Source organism: Taeniopygia guttata, chromosome 3, assembly GCF_048771995.1.
Source record: "Taeniopygia guttata chromosome 3, bTaeGut7.mat, whole genome shotgun sequence".
In the NCBI taxonomy this organism is placed as follows: domain Eukaryota; kingdom Metazoa; phylum Chordata; class Aves; order Passeriformes; family Estrildidae; genus Taeniopygia; species Taeniopygia guttata.
In genome coordinates, this window is record NC_133027.1 from 107,630,415 (window position 1) to 107,649,477 (window position 19,063).

At 44.7% G+C, this 19,063-nt stretch overlaps 1 protein-coding gene across 2 annotated transcripts in view; it reads right to left on the bottom strand.

Moving 5' to 3' along the window:
• CAPN8 (calpain 8) overlaps positions 1 to 9,604 on the bottom strand; it is a 37,389-nt gene extending 27,785 nt beyond the window's left edge. The window contains exons 1-2 of one of the 2 annotated variants that reach the window (XM_030269180.4): positions 9,265 to 9,600; positions 7,085 to 7,154 (exon numbers count right to left, since the gene is read on the bottom strand). In XM_030269180.4, the coding sequence (XP_030125040.4) occupies positions 7,085 to 7,154; positions 9,265 to 9,501 (307 nt within the window). In that variant the 5' untranslated portion in view covers positions 9,502 to 9,600. Of the gene's footprint in view, positions 1 to 7,084; positions 7,155 to 9,264 lie in introns of both variants that reach the window. The other variant, XM_072927598.1, reaches the window with a different exon arrangement.
• Between the last annotated feature and the right edge of the window lie 9,459 nt (positions 9,605 to 19,063).

Here is a 19,063-nt window from a genome sequence, read left to right on the forward strand (position 1 = left end):
AAGATGAAGGCTCCTGGGACCTCTGGAAGGAGGTCAGTCCTTTCTTTAGCCCATTCCTTACTCTGGAAAGGCTGGGCTTGCAGCTGAAGCTGTTTGCAGGGTTGGTTACCTGGTTATTGAGGATTGGAGGCTGAGTGAGCAGAAGCCTCTGTCACATCAAAGGTGGTGCCCCTGGGAAAGGCGGTGACTCCTCGTGTTTGCACACTGCCAACAGCAGGAGGAACTTCTGTGATTCTGCTTTATTTCTGAGGTGTGCAGAAAGCCTAGCAAAACAAAATTGCTCTGAAGGTACTAGCATTTTCCTGGTTTCCTGAGGATCATCTGTGCCAAGACATAGTTCCTTTGGCAGGTGTACATTCTGCAGAAGGAGCTGGCATCACAGCTCTTGCTTCAGAGGTAGTAAGCAAATTGAGAAACCAGGGAAAGGGTTTAATCTGCAGCAAGACTGAACATCCTAGAGCAGCAGTTAACTCTTTATATTGACTTGGGATTTAAGATTTAATGCCATGGTGAATACAAGTGTAAAAGTAGAATGAAGGGACTTGCCAGGTGCTCTCTGCTGCCTGTACCCCACAGGGAGGTACCCAGATGGCTCCTATAAGCTGCTTTGGGAAACCTCTGGAAAGGAGTGTCCCCTGGTGTTACCACCTGAGCTGGCTGATCACACTGTGGGTCCAAAGTCATGATATGCAATATGATATATTTCTACCTGTAGTGGCAGTTCAGGCCTTTCTAAAGAGGAGGGAAAATCCATTCTTTATATGTGACGTGCTGCTTGAGCCTCCCCCCAGGATTCTCTGCCTTATCTTGACTGCCACATTCAGAGAAGAGCATTCAAGCTGGCAGGGGGCAGACAAATGGTTGCATTGCCTGCTTCTCCCCCATGCAACTGCATTTTTTATGAGAAGAGGTTAAAAAAATTTGTCGTGCTCATCCTATACAAGTGAGGTTTGAAGAGAAAGTGTGAGGCAGGTTAAATGCTGCTTTGCAGAAAAGCTGTTTGAGGCAAGAGCTCTTAGTTGAAAGATAATATTTCCTTTGCAGAGGAGGAGATAAAATAAAAGGATTGTGACATGTTTAAAGTGGAAATAGGGAAAAGTTGATGCTCTGCATATAGAAAAGAAAGTCCAGAAGCCTCAGAACATCTATGAGCAAAAACCTCCTCAAGAAGGGATCAACTTGATGGCCTGTAAGTTTCCTCCCAGCCTTAGGTACTTACATATAAAATAAGCAAAATTATAAGAGCACAAGGTCTGAGGAAAAAAAGGCTTTAAGAATATTCTCTCCCAAGGAAATGCAGATGCAGAAAAAAATGAGACTGAGAACACTCAGATCTGCTTTGTAGCTATTTCTTCGAGGCTTTCCTTAGTACAGCGTATGCCTTAAGCTGTTAAAATTTCTGTTTTCCTTGAAGAAGTAGAAATAATGGTGATAAGTCTGGGGAATGGATTTTCAGAGGAGGAAGATGAAAAGCCATATCAAGTCAGAACTGAAATCCTCATTTTTCTGATGCTGTGGCTGTCCCTGGCATGCTGTGAAGTGCAGAATATTATTTGTGAGAAGGAGCCAAGGTGGGTGTCTCTAGTGATCCTGTTGTGTCCCTCCACCCTGTGAGACCAGAGAAGGCCAGCAGCAGTGACAAACTGGTGCTCTCCCAATGTGCAACATCTGGAACGGTTACCCCTAAAATCTTGGCCAGGATTTTAAAGCCAATGAGTGAGAAACTACTCCAGGATTTGCTGAGGATGGTGTATGTTGGATGAACAGTTGGGCAGAAGACTGGTGAAATGAGGGGGTTTTCTTAAATATGTTGTTTACTTCCCTCCTCAGAACTAAACAGTTTCAGAATCTCAGCCCAGAGGATGGCAAATGCAGTGTGAAATCCTTCAAGGCGCCTTTTTTACAGCATGAATTAATTTCTTAGCACTTGGGAGAGTGAGCAACCTGGGTGCTGCTGCCTGTCTCCAACACACCAATGCAGTCTGACCTCCCAGGGAAGCATTTCAGGGCATTGCTGCTCAAAGCACACCTGGGAAGAACTGTGCTGGAAGAATTGCAGGCAGCCATGCCTCCCTAGAGCACTGCAGAGTCCCATCTCCAAATCTTGCTTTCCAGGGTCTAATATCTTTGACTAAGCTTGTGCCAACCAAAAGGAACCAGCTGGGAATTGGTTAGTAACTTGATAAAAATGGAAGTGTGTCTGAATGTAGATGCTTTGGGGACATCTTTGGATAGCAGAGATGCACAACATTCAGGCTCCTGTGATATTTACTTTCAGAGGATGTAGGAATCTGTCCATATCAAGGAGCTTCCATGACAGGGCCTAAACTGTGCAGTTGGCTTCTTACCTTCTTGTACACCATAGTGGGATCCTGGCCTATTAATAAGCCTTCTCAGCCCTACTGGATTAAAATATGACTAGTTCTAAAAGAATAAGAATTGGCATTTCCTTTTCCCTTTTTCGAAGTTCAACACCATTTTGCCTGTAGCAAGTTTCACAGTTTAGTTTGTGATTATGCCTACAGGACAGAACAAGAGCACAAGCTCCCCAGAAAGGCACCTTATGTAGGACCCTCAGACTTGTTCTGGTTCAGCTGCAGGTTATAAGTAATCTTTCACACTGTGAGGAAACTATTTCATTCCATTCCTAAAAAGGGAATTTTTTTTGAGGGAGAGAAAAAGAGGCCAACTGATCAATTAATTAGAATGTATTTCAAATAGGCTCACAGTCAGAAAAATGACAATATCAAAAATAATTTCTGCTCACCATATGGGTTTAAAGTTGTAGCATTATAGTTTATAAAAATAACTATTTAAAAAAAAAAAAAAGCCTTCTCAATATTAGCCCTGCAATCACTTATGGACACATATCACTGCTTCTGTTCAGTGTCATATTTCATGAACAAAAGTTTCAGACAAATGCCAATTACAATGTTTACTGCTGCTGTGGAATGTCCTATGAAGAAGCCAGCTTGATTTCTGGATCTGAAGTCATTTGAAATGGTAGTAAATGGAATTTCTTTTGCTGTTGTAGTTTTTTGGGGGGTCTTTTTGTTGGCTTTTTTTTTTTTTTTTAATTTAAGCAATCCTGACCTTGAATTTGTGGTGGAAAAATGAAGCTTAGCCGTGCCTATCTCCTCTGTGTGTGTGTGTGTGTGTATATATATATAGATATATATACAGGCACGTGTGATCTTGGAGAACTACTTTGACTGTTAGTGCACTCAAAATAGAATCCCTTGCTGCTCACAGGTGTCCTGAGTTGGCTCCAGTTCTCAGTGCTACCCAGGCACCCCTGGTTTACAGAGATAATCAAATTGCTGTGGTGAATAACGAATCCTTGGTGACCTGGCAGCTCAGCGACTCCTCCGTATTGATGATGTTTACCCAAGCATGCTCCACTTGCAGAGGCCATAAAATAAATGAGAAATTCGATTCGTTTCAGTTGCTCCAGAGCTGTGCTCACTTTCTGCTTAGCTACCATCAAAATGTCTAGACACAAAGCATCTAAACTCTCCTTTGACCTAGAGATGGAGAATTTCAGCCAAAAATCCAAGTGTCTGGTTCCAGGATGCAACTGGACAGCACAGAGGCATTTCTGTCCCGAGTCTGTTCTGGCTTGTTGCTGTTTCAGCAATGCCTGGTGTTCAGAAAGGATCCAAAAACAATGCTGGGGCTTCCTGGCTTGCCAAGCAGCTCTGACTCTCAGCTTTAGTCTCTGCTGGAAGCCCTTGTTCAGAGCTTGTAGTACCTGCGGCATCACACCAGACAACAAGGAAGCACTGACCCCACTAGCTTATAATTTATGGCAGTGCAGGTTGCCACTGCTTTGAGAGTTCTAAAGACTTTCTTAGGTTTTCTATGGAAATTAATTTTGTGCTGCAGCTGTGTACAAAAAGGCAAAGAAGAATCCAGCAAAGGAACGGGCTTTCTTCTCCTTGGGGTATCCGAGTTGTTAGTGAATGTATTTTTAATATCAATGGGATATATTTTCTAGAACCAGGATCTCCAACATCCTTGAGCCCATGGGATTGAATGTCAGAAGGGCCATGTATAAATGTCTACAGCAAAATAAGTGAACAAGCCCAGTACTATTAAGTTCTCTCCTGCCTACAACCTACAAAGGCTCGCTCAACAGGCATCAGATCAATCTCAGAGCTGTCAGGCTTTGGTTTGTTCTCCAGGATACCTCTAATCTCCCCAAATCTGCCTGTGGGACAAGGCATGCACAAGCCCATGTGGTTCCTGGGCTGGTGTGGACTGGTGCATTTGCCTTGGCTTCAGGGAGCTCCTGCAGCTGCCAGCCCAGGCCCAGGGAGCTGCTGTGCCCAGAGTGGCCTCTGGGCACTCAGAACAAAAGGCAACTCATGAATATAAATAGTGCCGATCTGGAAAGCTAATATTAAACTGAGGGGCTTTCAGTGCATTTTATATTATTTAAATTAAATTTATGCCACTTACTTCTTAAGAACTTCTGCAAACAGTCCTCGATTTACCTTATTCAGATAGCAGCAAGAAAACTTCATAAGTCACCTTTAATAACTAAGACTATGTGACTACATTTCAAGTTGTTACTAGGCTATCAAAAAGGTATGGTTCAAAGAACTTTTAAAACATTTCAAGGCTTTCAAGTCCCCATCAAACTTCCCAAGCTGATATTCATCTAGCTTACGCTGTTGTCAAAGAAATAAGTTTAATGGAGTGAGACCAGCTCTGGGTTTTCTTGTTCCTTTTGTTCACATAAACCCAGACCTGCAGTGTTATTTTTAAAAGAAAAGAAACATGTTAGAGAATATTATTAAAAATAGGCTCTATTTCTCTAAAGGATGTGTTACCCAGTCACATACGGGGTTTATGTAAATATGTAATCAGGGTCTGTTTCAATAGAAGTGTTTTACATGAGGGTTTTAGTAACAAGGACTTTGATATTCAAGGTATTGGATCAAATATCAAAAAAAGCTGAGTATGCCTCAGAGATGTAAAGCAAATACCTGAAGGCTAGAAGGCAAGTCCCATGCCTGCAGTTTATTTTTGTGACGGGTCAGTGTGTGTAGAAGCAACTGTAAGCAGCCTTGCAGAAACAAATTGGATTATCATTCATTATTTTATCTTTCTTCCTTTTTTTTTTTTTTTTTTTGTGTGTGTGTGTGTATGTGTGTGTGTGAGAGAGAGAGAGAGAGAGAGAGAGAGAGAGAAATCAAGCTTCTAATAACAGCAGAATCAGATTTTGGGGCTTTTTTCCTAGGTTTGGGATAGTTTTCAGGACCAGCCTTTGGGTTCCTGCCCACAAAAAAGATGTATTGGGAAAACTCAGAGCAAGGCACCATCCCCAGGAGGTTTTGGGGTCCAGTTCTGTTGTTACCACTATGTGATAGATTTTGGTACTGATCTCTAAGGAAAGCCCATTTAGCACAAGGGACTGGGACCCCACAGAAACATTCAGCAGGTGACAGAAACAGAAAAGGGCTCAGGGTATTTGTATTCAGTTTCTAGGCTAAACACAAATAATGAACAGGCCTCTTCTAGTTTAAGAACAGATAATATTTTTCAGTCTTATAGCTTGTAAACTGTCTGGGAAAATGAGGTTTTACTTCAGAGGTATGTTCTTAATTTTTTTTATGCCATTATAGAAACTTTCCAAATAGGAGGTGACAAGAAATATCACTTTTATTACTTATTTGAGCCATTCTCCTGAAATACAGTAAGTGATTTCCCCATACTCTGTTTTAGCATCCACCAAATAAATATCCTGGAGCAAGTATATGATTGGGCATCTTTTTTTTTAGCATTTGGAGCACAAGCCCACACACCAGGGAATTTTTTAGCAAGTGCTTTAATAGTGCCATGTTTACAAGAGCAGCACTGGTGTTATTTATCGCCAACGACTTGCAGAAATTGTTTCAATCTCATTTGCACAATGGATGTGCTGGAAGACCAGCGAGGTCAGGAGTACTGCAGTTAGCAGCACAGGAGGGAGAAAGGCTGATTTCTCTGTGTCTAATCTATCAAATTCTCATTACAAGAGTTTCAGCCTTCTCGCCTCTCTATGCAGTCAAGGGTTTGCTGCTGCTGTCCTCTGCAGCTGGATCTTATCAGTGAGGCAGGCAGGGAAGGCAGCTGCTGCAGCAGCTACTCTGAGAGGGAATAAAGTCCCCTTACAGCTCCCTTCTGGCCACTTGCACAGCAGCTCTGCTTAGCCAAAGGCAAACACTGCAGAAAAATGGGTAAAGGAAGGGTTTTTTTATGATGGATGTCTGGGAGAGGATGAGTGCTGCCTGAGAGATACTTCCTCTGTATTCCTGATTCAGGGAGCTGAGCAGCACTGCCTTTTTTTGTCTGAGTGCTGGTTCCTGGTTGCTCCTGTCCCTGCTCACAGCTCTACATGAATGCAGTTCAAGCAGAAAGGAGGGTTCAGCATGAGGGGTTTGGAAGAATCTGTTTGCTGTGGATGGTATTACAAAGTTTACAATCTCTGTTCATTTCTTTCTGACATGGTCCTTGTTTCTAACTCATACTTGGACCATCCTGCTTGACACAAAATGGCACATCACAGACCCACTCCCCTTACTAAACCAGTTCCTGTTCTGTTCCTTGGTTGGTGTGTATTTGTTTTGTGTGAAACTGAGGCAGGAACTTGATCTGCCTCCCAAATAAAAGCACCTAAGGACTAGGCTACAGCAGAAAATTTCCCTGCTGTCCCTTGTCCCCTGAGTCTTTGGAGCTGCTCTTGCTGACATGGGCACAAATCTTACTCTCCTGCCTCATAGCAAGTGCTCCCATGATTAGACTGGCATCCACCTCTGTCTTAAGAGGTCAAAAGCAAACCAGTTTTCTGTTCCACAGAATTACTGCCATCCTCCAGGAGCCATTTTGGTGTCTTCCAGTTTTGACATAGCTCTTACCAGCCCACATATACTCTATCTCAGGCAGCAGTGCTGGTATGTGAGTCCTCTTCTTGGGTGTCTGTCCCTCCATACTATGTCTGGGAGGTAGCCAATAAAATGGTTCATGTATCAGGAGTTTTTAAATGAAGCTTCATTTCTTTTTCTTCTTCCAAAGCAAAATTCAGAAACACTATACATACCCAGCTCTCCTTGGCAGACATCTGTTCGGGTAGCTCCTCCAATTATAAACTGAGGGTTGGCACATAACTCCTGAAAAGACACCATTTCAAAGTTTGCATCAGCCTTTCTGGTCTGAAAAGTTTCCTTTTCTTGTTCCTTGTTTCAATATTCAAAAACTATTAAACACTTTGAACATGTCTTTAAAAATATACCCTTTCTCCTCTGTCTGATTAACATGGTCCCAGGACAAAATTTATTTTTTAAATTGAAGGCTGCATGTATTTTTTTTGAGGCAAATCCTGGTGTCCTTTGTTACCAGGCACTGACACTGGTACTACTGAAAATTTTTGATACAGTGGGGCCAGAGGTGAAAATTCACCTCAGCATTTACATCTTATTTCATCTTGCTGAGACTTTGGTTCAAGCAGCACAAATGAGTTTGTGACACTAGCTGCTATCTGTGCCACTGGAACTGTGCTAAGTTTCCAGTGCCAACAGTGTGGAGGATGTTCCTCCACCCTGACCCTGCTTCCTGGGAGGCCAACCACACAAATGGTTTTATTAGCAACAACGCCCCTTTCTTCCTGGCCCTTTGGGGCCAGCCAAGTGGGTTATGGCAATGACTGTCACTCCTATCCCTACTCTGGGCTCTCCAACAACTCATGGCCTATATTAGGAAGTCATTATTGGCTCTCTAGAGGCAAAAGCCTTTTCTGTTTTTCTGAGAATTTCCCATGAGCTTCTGGATGGCAGCAAGGAGCAGTTTATAGGAAGCCTAACTTGGCAAACAGAGTTGAAGACAGCTTAGGCAGTCACTGGCTCTCCTTGAGAGCAGCAATTGTCAGCTCTGAGCATCCCATGGAGAGACAGAGACAACCCAGGACTTCTTGTGTACCATGGAGAGCCAGATTATGAACTTTCCCTCCAACAGGAATCATCTCAGCTACATCCTTTTGTTCCTGTCCAGTGGAGAGGAGTCCAGCAGTAGGTTACCCACCACACAGAAGAAGGTTTGGTGTCATTTTTTCTCTTCTCCTTTCAAAGTGCTGCACCTGGTGTCAGTCAGCTGCATATGACTTATTACTCACCCAGACACCTGTGATTCCTGAGCCACTCCTGGTCTCTGGCAGGCAGGGCTGGGACATTGAACCCTGTTGGATCTCAGCCCTCAGTTATTCCTTACCCTGCTATGCTTGTGGCTGCACCTCTGCCTGCAGCAGGCTCAACACTGTTCTTGTGTGAGAAACCCAAGACTAATTTAATGAGTTTTCTAAGGCTGATCTTCCCCAAGGACAGGCAAAGCCAAGAAACACATCCATGGTATTTGTTGAGGTAACATCCAGTGCCAGAGTGAGGTGCTGATGGATAAGTGGGGTTGTCAGGGCTATTAAATCTGGAGTTACTAAACCTGCAAGTTTCTGTTTCTCACTTTTCAGGTGAAAAAATAATACAGTCCAAGGCTTTGAAATTTTCTGTTCTTCTCGTTCTCCTTTCCTCCACCAGATTGAGGTAATTAATATGGGGGGTGGTGGGGGGGAGGAATCCCCATTTTTAAAAAATATTTCTTGATGCTGCAAAATGGCAAAGGTGAAGTAAGTGGGGACAAAAATAAATTACTGAAAAAGGAGAGTGCAGAAAAATCTCTCCAGCCCTGATTTGGTAACTTAAAAAAATCATCATCTAATCTTTGCTGATGAAAATTACTTTCTTAGAATCACAGGCCATTTCTACGATATAAGTATTTAGGTAATAACATTTCCAGTCAGTTGCTATTTAGGTGTTACAGGCAGTTTGAAGTGAGGCAGAGGATTTTATTTAGGTATTAGCCTGATTTCCTGAGGGGCACAGTGGCAAGACCTCGGTGTGGGTGCTGTTACTAATGATAGTCAGTGGGGTGGTGGGGCTTTTGCATCCACCTCTGGATGGCACCCTGGCCTTGTAGCTCCCTGGAGTTGGGATGGACAGGAGGAAAGCAGGTTGCCAAGAAGCAGCTATAGGATTTATAATGGGCTGTGAAGATGGTGATTCCTTTTCCCACCCCCTGTCCAACTTTGCTCCTGCTGTGGAAGTAAAGCAAGACAAAATCAAGAGAAGAATACCTAGAGGAACAGTGGATATTCAGCTCAGCAGCGATTTAACCTGGATATTCAGCTGGGCTTTGGTTAGGTTTAAACCCAGTGAAATAAGAGAGCACTCTTACCGTGGGGCGCTTCCAGATTATCCCCCGAGTTTTAAAGGAATATGGTCCCAGGTCCTGGTAGCCCAGAGCGGAAGGACAGGCTGGGAACTCTTCATCCTTGAACAGTGTGCCAGTCTGCAGGCACTGCTGCTTCAGGGCTTCATAGTCCTGCTTCAAATACTTGATGGCATTCCTGTTGGATCCGAGCCCGTCTGCTGCTGCTCGCTCTTGGCAGAGTCTCGCTGTGACCCTGGACATGCTGCCCACCCTCCAGCACCTGCTGCAGCTCTGCCTCTACCTCCAGGACCAGGAGAGGAGGTGAATGTGGGCAGGCAGCAGGCTCGGGTGGAGCCAAGGAGTGCTCCAGCAGCCCTGGAGGGAGGAGGCACCAGGAGAGCAAATATGTACCGGGGGACAGGCGGGAGCCACAACCATCCCACAAAGGCTGGCATCGTGGGCACTGCCTGCTGCTGCTCCCATGGTGTTTGCTCTTTTTGCTGTCCCTTTTTAAAATACTCTTTTAGCCAGAAGCCAGGGAGAACTTTTTGCAGGCACACCTGTTAACAGATGGAAAGAGACTGTGTGTGTTCTGAGTGCTCAAAGTCTGGTTTTAAGGGATCAGTCCTTTAAAAATTCAGGTGAAGATGGTTCAAAATTCCTTTCCTCCTTCTGAAATCGGACTCTATGCTTTTGGAGGTTTGTACAGCCACAAAACCTGGAGCTGGATATCTATTGCTACAGTTTACATGGCTATGGAGATGCCATGGAGTTTTAAAGCTAGGGAAAATCAAAAACCAATTCTGGCTTTAATGACATTTTCTTAAAAAGACCCTCTTCGGTACTCTCAAAGCAGTATGAATTTATAATTTAATTTATTAGCAACAAGAGATGTGAAGTTGAGAGAGCTAGAGAGCTAGAGCTGGCCACTTGCAGAGGCCAAGGATACAACTGAGGAGTATGACCTAGGCCAAAAATGGGAAATTGTTTCACTAGATAGGAGTGAAGCTGCTAAGCCCTGCTACCCCTCTCCAGTGTCACCTTGGGCAGAAGTCACTAAAATGTCCCCATCTATAAAAACAGGGTGTGGTCTCAACTAGTGAGAGATTACCCATCATATTTACAGTCTTCTGGTGGTGTTTCCTGCATATAAAATGTTCACAGGCTGAAAACAAAGAAAGCCTTGGGTGCAAAAGGCTTTATAGACCTTAGGAAATAGTGGTTCCTATTCTTATAGGAGAAAAACTCAATTTCTACCTTAGCAACCCCATTTTGTACTGACACAGGGGTCCACACCTCCCTGGCAAGGGGGCTGCCTTTGTAGGTTTAGGAACTGAAGGAAGAAATATTTTCCATGGAGCACAGCTGCTCTCTGCTGTCATCCTGTGTAATGGCTGGGATTTCCCAGCTGGGAGCTGGGTAAACAGTGACTTCGTTTGCCAAGGAGCACGTTTGATGACTACCTCTAGGTAAATTTGGACAGAAGGTGTGGGGAAGGGAAGAGAGAATTTTTAAGGAATGAAACTGGTGAGATAAGGAATCCAAACAGAGGCTAGCCGGGTTGCTTGTCCACAAATATTTGAAGAGAGTGAATGTAGAGGAGGAAACAAAATTACTTGGTCAGTTCCAGGCAGTGAAGGCTGGGCTGAGGGAATTAATATATCAGTTACCCCAAAATTAAACTAATTCTGTTGAAATTGAGTAAAGAAAAAGAGTGGCCAGCATCTTATCCCCGTTGCATTTCAATACTTCCAGGCATGTCTGGGTACTGAAACAGAATGAGGAGTGGAATAACAAAAGGTTGAGGGGAGGGTTTTTTTCTTTCCAGGGTGGATTTGTCTTCCTGCCAAAAAAACCCACTTAGGGGTACCCACATTCTTTGCTCATGAGACAGAATATTGCTTTCTTCCCCCACCCTGCATCAGTGCCTTGTGCTGAAATGCCCTCTGGTCCTGTGGTCTGGAGGAATGCTCCTACTTTGATGCAATTAAACTGCAAGTTTGGCAACATTGTTCATGGAAAAGCAGGGTGTCCCAGAAATTGGAAAAGCTCATTTTGAACAAATGGAATATCCTGTTTTCCATGTACTTTTTGAGACATACACTTGATATGCTGTGTGCTCTGTAACACCAGTTGCCACTTTCAGGAAAGGACATGAAATCTTGCAATATCAAAGGGGATCAATTTGGCAAGCTTTGGTCCATATCCCTGCACTTCATTGCATCCCATGCCTTTTCACAGTTTTCATTTCAGCAAAGATTTTAAAAAATTATTTTCAGTATCCATGCATTTTTACTAATATCATTCCCTCAATGTTCTGTCTTCCTCCTTGATTTTTCCCCCTGATTTTGCAATGTCTGTGAGGTTAATTTTGACATTTAGTCCTTTCCACTGCAACTGATTTAATCTTGTTCCATTTATTTGTAGTTACTTAATTTCAAAAATTTCTTTTTTTTTTTTAATTGCATTTTATTTAATCATATCTCCCTTCCAGAGTGGTTGTAAGGTTTGCTTTTCTGTTTCCAAGATTTCACTGAGGATCAATATGGCAAGCTTTAGTCCATATCCCTGGATAGCCCACGCCTTTTGATTATTTTTATTTTAGCAAAACATTAATTTTATTTTTCAGTAAGCATGCCAATCCATTAATATCTTTCCCTTGATGTTCTCTCTTCCTCCTTGATTTTCCCTGACTTTTGCAGCATCTGTGAGATTAGTTTTGGCATGTTTTGGTCCTTTTTTCTGCAACTCATTTCCTCCCAGACCATCTTCTTGAAGTCATTAAATTGCCAAAGATTTTTTTTTCAATTGCAATTCATTTGCTCATATCTCCTTTCCAGAGTGTTTATAAGGTTTCTTTTCTCTTTTCAAGATTTCATTTCCTTTTCTGAAATTGCAATTTCAGTGGGGATCAATTTCACATACTTTAGTCCATACCACTGCACTTCAAGGCATCCCATGCCATTTGATGGTTTTCACATTCAGGAAAGGAAGCAAAATTTTTAAAACAGAAAAGAAAGACTTATAAACACTCTGAAGGAGATATGATCAAATGAAATGCAATTAAGAAAAAAAAAAAAAGGGAAAATTAATGACTACAAGAAAATGGACCAGGATTACATGACTTGCAGTGAAAAGGATCAAAACATGCCAAAACTCACCTCAGAGATGTTGCAAAATTAGGAGGAAAAAATCAATGAGGAAGAGAGAACATTGAGGGGAAGGTATGAGTGACATGGCAAGAATACTGAAAAAACAAATTTAAATCTTCACCAAAGTGAAAACTATCTGCCCATGGTAGGAGGGTTGAAACAAGATGATATTTAGGGTCCCTTCCAACACAAACCATTCTATAATTCTATAATACAATCAAATTTTAATGATGAAATTCAGTTTCTATGTTTGGAAAGAGGCTGAGGACAACCCTTTTCTCCGGGGGAGGCTTGGACCAGGTGGCCACCCAGTGTGCCCACTACAACTATTTGATTCTAGTGATTTGTCACAGCACTTCAAATCTATTTTCCAAGCTTGATTAGCAGCAGCATGATTTATTTTGTGTAGAATGTGATACACAAGCACCATCTAGAGGATATAAAGGAGATGATGATGACTGTAGTTGACTACAGCAACAGCTGACAGCTGTATTACAGGAGGAAAAATTTTAAGGTTCTCCATGACTCAAATACTGCTGCTGAAGTGTCATTAACCCCTAGGGTTAATAGTTATAACAATAATTCTGACTTTAGTTGCCCCTGGGATTTGCATGTTTTTGCCTGGCTCTTCTTGCTTTCCTTTCCCTCTCCCCCTTTCTTGATGATAGCAAGAGGATGAGGGGGAATAGAGAACTAATTAAACCAGAAAAATGCATCACCTGAATTTCAAACAAGAGACTGAAAATTCCATGCAGTCAGGACAGTTCTGTATATGGGGAAATCTTTAGAAGAAAATAACTGCCAATTACCCAGCAGTTTCAGATACATTTCTAATATAGAGCATTAGAGAGAAATAAGAGGACTCTCCTGTACTGCATCACTTGGCTGATGAGGATTAAATTTGCTTTACTGTGTGGCAATCACAGCTCTCTCTCCCTCGGGATTTTTCTTAGAGGTGCACAGAGAGAAAGAAAGAGAAAACCATTTCTATTTCTGCTCCTTGTTTTTCCTATGTGGAATGTGTTTGGAGAATTGTTTACCTGGCGTGATTGCTTGATTGGATTCTGGTGAGGATTGTTTGAGCCTGATGGCCAATCCAACCCACCTGGGGCTGGACTCTCAAGAACAGGGTCACAAGTTGTGAGTTAGTTAGATATGGTAGTTAGAGAAAGTAGGTTTGTAGTTTTAGTATCTTCCTTGATATAGTATATTAATGTATTATAACATTGTTATAATAAGGAGATCATTCAGCCTTCTGAACTGAGTCAGATGTCATCATTTCTTCCTGTCGGGTTTGCCTGCATTTACACGATTACTGTACTGTAGACCCTGCAGCACAAAAACAGATCAGTTTCATTCTGAGAGCTTGTCTTCTCATATTCTAGATGTATCAGTTCCTACCCACCCTATTACTGTGAAAATGGAATGACTATCCATAGGAAAGAATAACACCACAGAAGACCATTGGGAGCTATGAACGTTCCTAAATGATTGTCTGTAAGATCATAATTTTAGAGGGTGCAATATTTTATCTGAGTGTTTGGGGAGTGAAGCCTTGCTACAAGAAGCGTGGCAGTTTCCCTGTTGGGAGACACATCCAAAATTACCTCTGATACTGCTCAGTTGTTCTATAAAAGCCATGAAATTGTTGGTGCCTGAGGAGGAGGAAGATGATATCCTGCAGAAGTAATGCCTGCACCTATGTGTGAAGCTCCACAGCATGAGTTGGGCTGATCCATAATGATAGCTCAGCACTGGGAAGGACAGCTGGATTTTGCAGGATGACTCAGGTCTTTCTGACACCTCACACTGAACTGGCCAGGGCTGGAGCCAGCTTGTGATGTTGGGGAAAGCTCAGTACCTCTCCAGATCCCAGCCTCAGACAGGAAAGCAATTCCCTTCCTCATGAGACATCACTTCTGCTACTCCAAGCCTCTTCCCCTGGGAAACCATCCTCATCCTCATCAGGAGGGGGCAGTTCCTGGGAAGGAGAACAGGAGCCCAGAAGGTGCATGGGCCCATTCCTCCCTTCCTGAGCTGCTGGCCATTTGTTCCCCAGTATCCATGTACAGAGAAAGGACAGGGGAGCAAGAGAGAGGAGGGATGATGCAGAGCAGAGCAGCTCTGGGTTACCCACGATTGCTGAGTGTGGACACAGGGAAGGAGAAACCCATCCTTCCTGAAGCTCCATTCTGTGAATGGCAGCGCTTATCAGGAGCCAGAACGAGCTGCTGCAGCAACAGCTGAAACCACTCACTTGCAAAATGTGAGTTGGTGACTTCTTTGAAGAGCTGCAGGTGTGCAAGGAGATTAAGAAGAAATCCGATTTCTTTTTCCTTCGGAAATTGCCTGGAGTTAGGGAGACAGAAGTGGGTAACTATTGGTGGAACTGCTACTTTCACTTAAGAGCATTACACTGGTCTCACAGTCAAATAGAAATCACCTCTTTCTTTAAAGAAAATGGGCATGTTGCGTGAATATGTAGAAAATGAAGGAATTGGCTGGCATAGTGCTCTAAAGAACTTCCTTCCCTCAAACTGTGGACTCCTATCCACATCTGCTGCTGGGCTGGAAGTGGAAGCAGTTGACTTACCTGGCTGCAGAGGACTTGGTGGGCAGGGGCTGTTCAGATGGCTGTTGAGACAGCCAACTTCCCAGATAACAAGAGAAATTCTGTATTACACCAATATGTCCTTGTCCTGTCATTAAACCTCATGGGACAGCATGGTCCCTATATGTTTGGGACCAGTCTAACAAGCCTGGCTGGCAAATATACATTTTCCCTGCATTGCCCAGGTACCTCTCCCCCTGTTTAATTGAATCCTTGCTGGTTCAGTTTCTTTCTGGCTTTGCTCCCTTCTGTTGGTCTCATTTTCTGTTTGGCTCAGTCTCAACTCTCATTGCACCACAGAGACTCTAAGAAAACTCCTGTAGCTCTGACTGAGCAGAGCAGCCACGTACGAGCTCTTGCACACACTTGGTCTTGATTGTTGTCCAGCAGAGGCTCCCAGCTGCCAGCAGATTCCAATGTGGTCTGTGAGTATTATCTATGGGGCACATAAGAGATAGCTAAGAAAAACAAAGTAATTATATGACAAATTTTCAACCCAGCTCAAACTTCTGCATCTGCTGGAAAAAAACTAGAGCAGAAGAGTTCACAAACCAAATCTGTGAGTGAAAATAGTTGCTTTGAACTGACTCTGGTTTCCTTTAACCCTAACTCTTGTAAAACCAGAGAAGTCTGACCTGTGGCAGCTGTACAGATTCGAGCCACTGTGTTGAGCCAAAGAAACACTTTTTGAGCAGTTCTACAGCTCCCAGATCCCTCAAGTCAGGATGCAACACAGCCCACTGCCACTAAACTCCCAGGTGGTGAGGGGAGGTGCTGTTGTCTCCTGGTCCAGGAGATGGCCTTGCCTGTGACATAACTCAGCAGTGCTTAACAAATCTAAACAGCTGAGCAAAACCACCCTCCAATGGCACTCTGTGTCCTGCTCGAGCTTCAGCACAGCCGTGCTGGAAACCTTGACTAAAAGCACACCTCAACTGAGTGCATGTAACACTACTGGATCCGCTTCCAGCTTTCCAGGTGTGATTGATTTCCCATGTGCTGCTAAAAATACCAATATTCCCTTTATAAAGAGAGCCTTTCTGACCCACAGGGGACAGGAGGCATCCTCAAAGCACAGCAAAGTTGGACGGTGCCTTCCAGGTTTGGACAACCAGGTGGTATCAGGGCTGTTTTCTTGTGTGGCCATGATCTACACAGAACGGTGCTGCTCAAACCATTCGTGTCTAACTTCAAAAAGATTTTGTGGCCCTCCTCTGCTGCACTGAGAACTGAATGGGCAATGCTTAGCTCTTTTTCCTGTTTAATGGCAATGGCTTCCCATGAACTGTGCCAGTAGGACCTGTGCTGAGCTGTCGGAATCTGTGGGTATTGATGATTCTGAGATTGTAGAAAGTCTCTGTCTTTCTGCCCCGTTGCCAAAGCAGAAGCCATAATTTGTCTGTGCTGGTTTCAAGGTTGTTTATTCTGTTTATCTCTAACATGTTCTGCTGCCCTGCCCCAGCTCTGTCCTGCAGGGCAGCGTGTGGGGCTCTGCCTCAGTGGGATGTTACAAACATTAAATACCAGAAACTACCTGTGCTGGATTTACAATAATGTGCCAATATCTGTCACCTACGTTGGACAGTGTGTCCCCAGCCTAAACCAATAGAAAAATGCCAACACCACAGTGAAACATGGAGGGCGTGGAGAAAGAGAAAGAGGACAAAACACACCCAATTTCCTCCATCTTGTCCCCTCTGAACCCCTAATCTAGAATCCTAAAATTTTACTTTTGCACCCATGCCACACTTAATTATTACTCATATCAAGCACTCAGAGCTTGTAATTGATCCTGTAAGATTGAAAACTCCTCTCCATGGACAGAGATCACAGACAGTGTCTCTGGGGGCTCTGTCCAGGGGGGTTCCTGACCCCCTGCCAGGGTCCCAGACCTTCCAGGGCAGCCAGAGGGAAGCCCTGGATTCCCACACTGAGCTTAGGAAGAGGAATAATGAATGATGAAAGTGCAAAACCAGCAAGCAAACAGATAGTGGTACACAATGATTTGGAGCACAATGTACCAGCAGTGAAGGAAAACTGCCCACCACATCTCAGCAAATGGTACTGCCAATAATTTTAGGTTCTTTAAGCATTTTTCAAGAAGTAATCTTCATTTTAGTCAGATAGGAAGGCTACAGACCACTGTTTCATGCATACAGGACTTGGAAAACTCTGCAGCAAGAGGTGCCTGCCCTTCCAGGGCAGATGTGCAGCCACTGTGGGTGGTGGGTGCAGCATGAAGGGCTCCCAGCCTCTGTGTGCTGCCCAGGAAACACTGCCTGGCACCAGCACATCCTGAGTCAGACTTAAAATATGAAACAAATTGTTTGAATTCTTCCTCAGAGAGCTGCTGTTGTATGTGGGTGCCAGCAGCAGCATTTCAGCCATTCTTGGCAGCAACTCACTGCCAAAATAGAGACACTCTCTCCCCCCACACCATATGTGTGTGTGTTTCAGGGAAGCTTGGGGAGTACCTCACTGTTTGTGGTTTGGGCTGTGCAGGGTGTGCAGGTGTGGGAATCCAGGGCTTCCCTCTGTCTGCCCTGGAGGGCCTGGGACCCTGGCAGGGGGTCAGGAACCCCCCTGGACAGAGCCCCCAGAGACACTGTCTGTGATCTCTGTCCATGGAAAAGAGTTTTCAATCTTACAGGACGAATTACAAGCTCTGAGTGTTTGATATGAGTAATAATTAAGTGTGGCATGGGTGCAAAAGTACAATTTTAAGTTTCTAGATTAGGGGTCCAAAGGGGACAAGATGGAGGAAATTGGGTGTGTCTTGTCCTTTTTCTCCTTCTTCATGCCCTCCATGTTTCACTGTAGTGTTGGCATTTTTCTATTGGTTTAGGCTGGGGACACACTGTCCAACGTAGGTGACAGATATTGGCACATTATTGTAAATCCAGCACAGGTAGTTTCTGGTATTTAATGTTTGTACCATCCCACTGAGGGCAGAGCCCCACACGCTGCCCTGCAGGACAGAGCTGCGGCAGGGCAGCAGAACATGTTAGAGATAAACAGAATAAACAACCTTGAAACCAGCACAGATGAATTATGGCTCCTTCTTTGGCAGTGGGGCAGAAAGACAGAGACTTTCTACAATCTCAGATTCATCAATGCCACAGATTCCAACATGCAGGTGGGTCTGCACCAGCAGCGGCAAAACGCGTTGATTTGCTGTGGTGAGCGCCAGCAAATCAAGCTGTAAGTGATCTCTGTTACTCTGTTATTTGCGATCTTCAAAGTTGTACCAAGGTGACAACACGGATACAGACGTGCCACAGCGGGATTTGAGCCATATTAGGTTTTCCCTTCCTTTGGTTGGTTTGTTTGTTGTTGGTTGGGGGAGGGGGAGGGTGCTGTTTGTTTGGGGGTTTTTCTCCTTAACTGAGAGAATTGATATGGATAGTTCTGGCCTTTACACGGAAAATACCGACTTTTTTGAATTGCTGGTACTCGTGGCAAAGGGGAGCCAGGGATGGTACAGTTGTGAAGCCGATGAGGAGCCCAGTGAGGCAGAGATGCTCCTGCACGGGGCAGCGAGCTGGAGGGAGCGGGAGGAGAAGCTTCTCCCACCGGGAGTGCCGGCACAGAGCCACTGGAGCCAAGCCGGGGGTGCGGCGGGGCTGAGCAGCGGCTGGAACCGGGCGGAGCGGGGGGATGACAGGCGGGGCTGGAGGTGCCGGGCCGGGATGTTCCGTGCCGGGCAGGGATGCTCTCTGCCGGGCCGGGATGCTCCGTGCCGGGCCGGGATGCTCCGTGCCGGCCGAGATGCTCTCAGCCGGGCCGGGATGTTCTCTGCCGGGCAGGGATGCTCTCTGCCGGGCCGGGATGCTCTCTGCTGGGCAGGGATGCTCCGTGCCGCGCCGGGATGCTCTCTGCCGGGCCGGGATGCTCTCTGCCGGGCCGGGATGCTCTCTCCGGGCAGGGATGCTCTGTGCCGGGCAGGGATGCTCTGTGCCGGGCAGGGATGCTCCGTGCAGGGCCGGGATGCTCTCTGCCGGGCCGGGATGCTCTCTGCCGGGCCGGGATGCTCTGTGCCGGGCCGGGATGCTCTCTCCGG